This window comes from Anastrepha obliqua, chromosome 6, assembly GCF_027943255.1.
Source record: "Anastrepha obliqua isolate idAnaObli1 chromosome 6, idAnaObli1_1.0, whole genome shotgun sequence".
Classification (NCBI taxonomy): Eukaryota; Metazoa; Arthropoda; class Insecta; order Diptera; family Tephritidae; genus Anastrepha; species Anastrepha obliqua.
The window spans coordinates 21,692,075-21,699,584 of NC_072897.1; the positions used below are offsets into that span (position 1 = coordinate 21,692,075).

The following is a 7,510-nucleotide window of genomic DNA, read 5'->3' on the forward strand; positions in this document are numbered from 1 at the left end:
AGCGCTACAGAGGAATCCTCTGTTCTGCCACGCTTTCCTGTTTCCGTTACAGGTGTCGAAGTTGACGGAGCTTGAGTCCTTGCCTTAGCTAGTGCTTCGGCTTGCCTCGCCTTCTGGCTCCTTCGTTTGATCGGCCTTGCGGTTAGACCAACACCTGCGTTTGAATCTCCAATAACTTCGGTCTTTTTACCGGTACTTACCTGGTTCGCACCAGGTTTAACCGTTTTGTATATATATCATATATCATATCATATATACATACATATATACCTACTTGCCTTCTAAACTTCCTACAAAATAATTGTATTCATATGTTACTACATCCATGCACGTTCATAGATTCAAGCATACATATATGCGCGAGCACAGCGCTCCCTTGTTGACTCCGTGTACTTTCACCAGTCGATATTCCAAATATTGTACTTACAAAAACACAATACTTTGATAGACGCAAATGCAACAGCAAGCGCAACGCGATGGCCGCTTTGCCACCACACATTCTAAAATGTTCTAGAACACAACAAAAACACATACCTCACATGCGCATGTCGCCCGAAGCTAAAATCTAAGACTAGCGACTACAAAAACAAAATACATTCGTAGACGTAGTCGCAGCGGCCATGATTCTATCAGCGACGGCGCTGAACAATTTAGAACAAAAACAAACAGTTCATTCATAAGTTCGAGCTCATATTTCATTTTCATTCATAAAACGAGCCGCCCATATGCCAATTTTCGCGACCATTCGAAAATAGTCAATATTGGAATATTTCGCGTGGAATTATTTGCCAATATTTGATAAATCTTGAATTTTTGTCATGTCGAGTGCCCACGGCTCCGTATGTACATATGTATGCACCCTTATATGTATGTAAATATGTCTTCTAACTGTGCGACAGTCGCGAGTTAATGCGACTTCCAGCGAATCGCACATTGCTGTCCGCAAAGCCGCATATATGTAACTTATGATCAGAAAGTACCGGGAATGTTTAAATTAAACATAACAGAGTTAAATTTCAGGCAAATTTATATTATCTCCTTCAAAATATGACCCGTCTGAAGCAACACACATGTGCCAACGTTTAACCCAGTCCTCCAAACACCCCCGGCAGGCCGACATGGCCTTCAGCTCCTTCGTCGTATTCTCTTTGATCTTTTTGATCGGTGCGATGGCGCGTTATCATCTCGCAAAATCCAAGAATTGTTTGCTCACATTTCCGGCCGTTTGCAACATACAGCATCTCTCAAAGGCTTCAAAACGGATAAATAATATTCTTTATTGACTGTCTGGCCCGATGGAAGGTACTCATGGTGGACTATGCCTTGGCAATCGAAGAAAACAGTCAACATCACTTTCCCGGTTCGTTTTGCTCATAGGGTATACATATCCCATCTTTTCACTGACGGACAAGAAGACGGTCGCAGTTGTTGTTTTTTGTATGCATACATTTTGCGTTCGTTGAAGGTTTGTATATATTTATATACATATGCGTGTATGCGCGTTTGACTTTCTGGATGCATCCATGGATATTAGAATACTTTCTCATCAATATGTGTATGTAAGTATTTATTTATTTAATATAATGAAATATACTTATAAATAAACATATTACATATTTGTGGCAGCACTAGCAACAATGCCTTCAGCTGCTTAGTGTATATAATAGGTGCTACTATATTGGTGTTAGTATAAATAATTATAATTTGTATAACCAAAATTAAATTTGATAGTTTAAGTTCATTAAATTTTGTTACTTAGTTTAGCTTTGCTGATATATTTGTATATTATTGAAATATTTTCTGCAGTAGGAGCTTTTAAAAGCTCTGATGGCGTGTTCGATGAAAATATTTCTCCCCTGATCTTGCTGAGTGCTGGGCATGTATCCAGGATGTGTAGCGTAGATGTTGATGTGCTGTTACAATAAACGCAACCTGGATCGTAGCTTCTATTGAGAAGATGTTGGTGTGAAAGTGCACAATGTCCGAGGCGTAGTCTTGAGAAAACTTTGAGCACTGGAATACTACATGTTGTAGGGTAGGTTGTTTTAGTTTTGTTAGGATTAATAAGGCGATACCGGTTATTGTAAGTGCTCCATAACTCTTTTTGTTGATTTTCTTTCATTTTGTAAATATAGCGTAATATATCATTTTTCTCGTTTGTCTCTACGTAGTAGCAGGGCATATGTGGTACCTTTTTAGCTTCCTTATCGGCTACTTCGTTGCCGTGGATACCGCCGTGGCTCGGTACCCACATTAATTTTATTTTAGTCTTATATGCAATCAGGGTATCTCGAATACATGCAATTAGCGGGCTTACGTTATTTGGGTTCTGAATCGCCATTATTGTTGAGAGGCTATCGGTGCATATGGTATATTTTCCTTTTGACGTTACCACCCATTTTGTTGCTGATTTCACAGCATAGGCTTCAGCTGAGAAAATGGAGCAGTAGGGTAATAGCAACCCTTTGCTTATAATGCAAGAATCGTCAGAAACGACTGCGGTATTAGCATAATCTTTTGATCCGTCAGTGTATACGAAAATCCGACCGTTGGAGTGAAGTTGGCGTTTTCGACTCGTAAAAACTTGTCTGAAAGTATCTGCACAGGTGTTGTGCTTTGGAAAGCACATTAATTCGTCTACCAAAAAAGAGGAATGTAGAGCCCATGGGGGATGTTTGCTGATTTTTAAGCACCTTAGTTTTATGTCAGGATCAAGTTGCGCTGTCTTTTGAACCACCCGATGGATAGCTGATTGCTTTTTTATATGCCGCTTTCGCGTAACCGCTTGTTTTACTTTGTTGTGTAATATAGGATTATGGGTATAAAAAAGTTTAGGTATCAGTCGTAATGTGCTCAATTCGAGTCTTTCTTGGATATGTGGCATGCCAGTTTCTGCAAGTATATTCTTTGTATTCGTCGTGGGAAAAGCTCTGATGCTGCGTCTGATAGCCGAATGGTATGGCGCGTAAAGTTTTTTAAGTGAGTTTCCAGCGTGGTGCCCATATATTGGAAGGCCGTAATCAATGGCTGATAGGAGTAGAGCCTTAGTTGTGTTGATTAGGATATTCGGATGAATATTTGATTTTTGCGATAGTTTATCAAATAACTTTTTTCTTAAAACTAAACAATGCTCCTTAAAGTTAAGTTTGGGGTCAAAAATGATACCTAAAATCTTAAGTTTAATTACATTTGGTATTTGAGTATTGTATCTTAAATTAAATCCATCACATGTTTTTCTGTGGCAAATATGTAAAGTGTTACATTTTTGAAATGATATGTTGGCTCCCGATGCGAGAGACCATTCAGAAATTTTGTTTAAGATTTCTGTAAAAGTATCTTTGACTTGCGACAAATCGAATCTTCTAGAAAAAACCAGAACGTCATCTGCATAAATACAATGTTCTACTGGGAACTGGGATATAATTTGGCTGATTTTATTAAAAGCGATCATAAATATTGTGACTGATATTGGAGAGCCTTGAGGTATACCACTTTCTAACGGAACGCAGTGTGAGTAGTTATTATTGAATTTAACTCGGAATTTTCTATTGCTCAAAAACGTTTTAACAAAGTTGTAAATTTTTGGGCCTACTTTGCAGTTGGCTAGTTCTTGAAGGACGTTATGTGCACCGATACGATCGTATGCCTTCTCGAAATCTAGACTTAGAACTGTTAAATGCCCCTTATTGGCGATTGCGGTTGCCGCGGAGTGTTCGAAATGTAGTAAAGCGTCTAAAGTACCATGCCCTTTTTTGAATGCTACTTGGTTGGCGCTAATTGACTTAGTTTTTTCTGAAAACCACATAATCCTTTTGGCTAATATTTTTTCTAATATCTTTCCTAAGCAGGGTAATAAGGATATGGGACGGTAGCTGCTAATTTCCAACTGCGGTTTGAGAGGTTTAGCTATTGGTATTGCATCTGCTACCTTCCAATTCTGTGGGTAAATACCTTGCGCAAAAATTTCGTTGTACAAGTTTACTATCCTTTTTTTAAACGGAGAAGGACAGTTTTTCAACAAAGGGTATGATATCCTATCAAGGCCTGGTGTTTTTCCCTTAGAGTTGGCGACGGCTCTCTCAAACTCGTCAGTAGTATATCAGACTCCAGATATTTTGCAGAGATACTTGGTTTTCCTTCAGGTTTATAAAGTCGGTTAGTAATGTTATTCTTTTTTTCTATGAACTCATACGGAAAGTTGGAATTTTTAGAGTAGGAGCTCCAATATTTTGCAAATTCGTTGACTATATTACTAGGGTCGGTACATGTACCGTTTGGAGTATTTATACAGGTTATGGCGTTTGATCTCCTAATGCCCGATAGGCGCCCTAAGTCCTCCCAAATTTTTTTTGTGCTGCTTTGCCGGTTAATGTTAGAAGTAAAGTCCTCGAAAGCATCACGTTTTGCTTTTTTTGCTTCGTGTTTGAAAATGGCATTGTTACGTTTGTATACTACAAGATCGTGAAAATCTCGTGTACATTTATATTTGTACCAACTCTTTTGCTTTAGAGTTCGTCGTTTTTGTAAATCATTATTCCACCATGGCGTATATCGTGTTAGGCTGAAGTTTTTTGTCTGCGGAATGGAAAAGTGAGCTGCAGTACAAATAACTTTTTGAAGTGAAAACTTCTTTAAAATCGTTGGGAGTGATTTGAGAAAAAGTGAAACGAAAAAAGCGAACCTCTTGGCTACGAAGCGTTATATTATATGTTGATATAAACGTAGCGACGAACTAAATAACTTTTATTTTTTCTTGTGATTCGAACCAAGGATTTTGGATCGGAAGCTCACATTGCTAGTCGCTCGACTACCACGCCATGCTGTCGGCGCTGGCCTAAAAGTTATTTAGTTACGAAGCGTTATATTATATGTTGATATAAACGTAGCGACGAACTAAATAACTTTTAGGCCAGCGCCGACAGCATGGCGCGGTAGCCGAGCGACTAGCAATGTGACAGATGATGAGCCCCACAGAGGACTCCAGGCATTTACGTCGCCCAACCATAGCCTGGGCCCAGTTGCCTTATTTAAAATTTCAAATATATGTGTATGTGAAAATAGTTTATTTGGTGGTATGTATGTATTAATGATAGTGAGCTTTGGGTTATGCGAGATTTCTGCAGCAATACTCAGAAGATCATCGTCAGTAAACAGAATTTTGTGAGGTATTCCTCTTTTAACTAAAATGGCAACACCTTGTTTACCATATAGGTTTTGGGATGAATTGAAAAAATGGGCTTCATATCCGCTTGGAGGGTATGCTTTCTTATTGTGAGGGATATGAGTTTCTTGTAAGCATAAAAGGGATGGGTGGAGTTCTTTTATTAGTAATAGCAATTCGTGGTAATTATTGAAATATCCATTAATGTTCCATTGAAGTACCGAGATCATTGTGAAGGTAGACTAGTGTTTTTATGCGCTACAAAAATGGTGTAGTTGGTTATAAAGAAAATTAGGGAGGTAATTCTGTATTTGTTTTTGATTCCATATTAACATTTTGTTGCTCAATTGGGAGAGCTGGTAGAGGATCAACAGGAGAAAACAGGTTATCGTTGTTGATTGTGTTGTTTGCTGTGAATGCATTGAATTGTTGATAAATATTTTCGTGGGTGAAGCAAGTGGTTGTGTTGCCTGTATGTTGTTGGTTGGAAATTAATTGGGTGAGAATATTACTGAGAGGATTATCATGATTTATGTTTTGTTCTATGTTTTGTTGAGAGGTATTATTTGGTAAATTAGGATTTAGTTGTTGCGGTTCAGTTGGAGGTAAATTATTTGTTTTTGAATTGTTTAGAGATTGTGATGAGTCATTTTGTTGTTGTTGATTAAGTGTGTTAAAATTTTGTGTGACAGAAGCGAAAGAGGGGCCACCAATAATTGAAGGAATTTGGTTTTTGTACAGTGTAATTGCTTCTTTCATTGTACATTTATTTTCAACTTGGATTTTTAAAATCTCTTTAGATTGTTGGTATTTTGGACAGAGCTTATCATATGCTGGATGATTTCCGGAACAATTTGTGCACATTGTTCGGGTACATTTTTGGGGGTCATGAGAGGGGAGATTGTTGGCACATTTGTGGGTTATTGCATCGTTTCATCGTATGATTGAGTTTTCCGCAATTCTTACACCGCATTGGGTTTGGGAAATAAGGCTTAACGATTACTGAATGCCATGTGATATCGACTCTATTCGGAAGGTGGAATTTGTCGAAAGTTAGGAGACATACTCCGGAGTGTTTTTGTTTTCCGCCAAGAAGTTTGGAAAATTTATAAACCTCTAAAACACCTTGGTCAGCTAAACCTTTTACAATTTCATCCTCACTGAGGTCATTTAGACATGGGGCGTAAATGGTACCTTTTGTATGGTTCAGTTTATCATGATATTTTGCTTTCACCTCACAAACACCATGTAGAGATTTTGTACGTATGAATTTTTCCGCTGTTGGTTTGTCTTTAAGTAAAAGGCAAAGGTTGCCGTCACGAAATTCAGTAATTTTAACGATTTCTTTGCTAATTAACTTCAAGGCGGCGTGAACTGCAAATCAGCTATATGATTTTAAAGGTTTATCTTCATTTACAGCAGAAATAACCACGTATTTGGGATTTGTTTCAATTTGAGGAAGAAGGGGGAAAGTTTCAACATTTTTTTTTAATTTCCTTACGTTTTGGTTGGGGATCTGAGGCTAGCAGAGCGAACCTGTTATCCCCCAGGTTTGGTAGCCCCGGGGCCATGCTGCACCAATCACACAAATCAGTAATGCACTTATTTGTTTTTGTTTTTATGAAAAGGAAAAGATATGTCGTTCGCAACAACAATTAATAAAAACGAGAAAATGGAAGACACCGAAAGTGGCGTTCTGAACTCACTAGCCTTGCCTTTATGGCTGTTTTACATATAAATCAATTCAAAAAAAGTATGAATAATGTTATATAGAAAATAAATTTCTAAATAACAGGTTTTAAAAAAACCTGAATACACAATTTTAAATCAATTCTAATTAAACCAAATACAAAAAATTAAATAAAAATATCGAACAAAGAAAAGTGGGTACAGGATTTGAACCTGAGTCAAACATGAGACTATGTATCGCATACACAACACGTCTTTCACGATTGCGCTAATCTATTATTACTAATAAAATTTTCTAAATCAGCCATTTATTCGATTCGCAGTTTTATATGCACATATTCTGCGTTAGTTGAAAGTTTGTATGCGTAATTATATGCATATGTATGTGTGTATGCGCGTTTGGCTTTCTGGACGGATATTAGAATAATATGTTCTCATCAATATAATTTGGATTTGATGAAATAGATTATAGACATATGTACATATTTTCTGTTTTGATTGATTTATATAAAAATCAGGTCATATCCAGTATGAACTATTTTATACCGAAAAGAAATTTCCATTTATGAAATACAAAAAAAAAACAGTATTTTGAAGAAATTTTAATTAAAATAAACTCAAAAATTTTACCAAACTTTCCTGGTTTGAATTGTAAAAAAA

The 7,510-nt window shown here is 37.1% G+C and overlaps 2 protein-coding genes across 2 annotated transcripts; both read right to left on the bottom strand.

The window, feature by feature from the left end:
* Window positions 1-1,741: 1,741 nt before the first annotated feature.
* LOC129250221 (uncharacterized) lies at window positions 1,742-2,629 on the bottom strand. Its single transcript, XM_054889856.1, has one exon. It carries the CDS (start codon window positions 2,627-2,629, stop codon window positions 1,742-1,744), a length of 888 nt encoding a protein of 295 aa, XP_054745831.1.
* Window positions 2,630-5,452: 2,823 nt separating this feature from the next.
* LOC129250222 (GATA zinc finger domain-containing protein 13-like) lies at window positions 5,453-6,025 on the bottom strand. Its single transcript, XM_054889857.1, has one exon. The coding sequence runs from the start codon at window positions 6,023-6,025 to the stop codon at window positions 5,453-5,455; it is 573 nt and encodes a 190-aa protein (XP_054745832.1).
* Window positions 6,026-7,510: the final 1,485 nt, after the last annotated feature.

What these genes read in the sequence shown, in the direction of transcription:
- LOC129250221 (XM_054889856.1), bottom strand. Translation starts at nt 2,629, where the DNA reads ATGTGCTTTCCAAAGCACAACACCTGTGCAGATACTTTCAGACAAGTT.
- LOC129250222 (XM_054889857.1), bottom strand. Translation starts at nt 6,025, where the DNA reads ATGTGCACAAATTGTTCCGGAAATCATCCAGCATATGATAAGCTCTGT.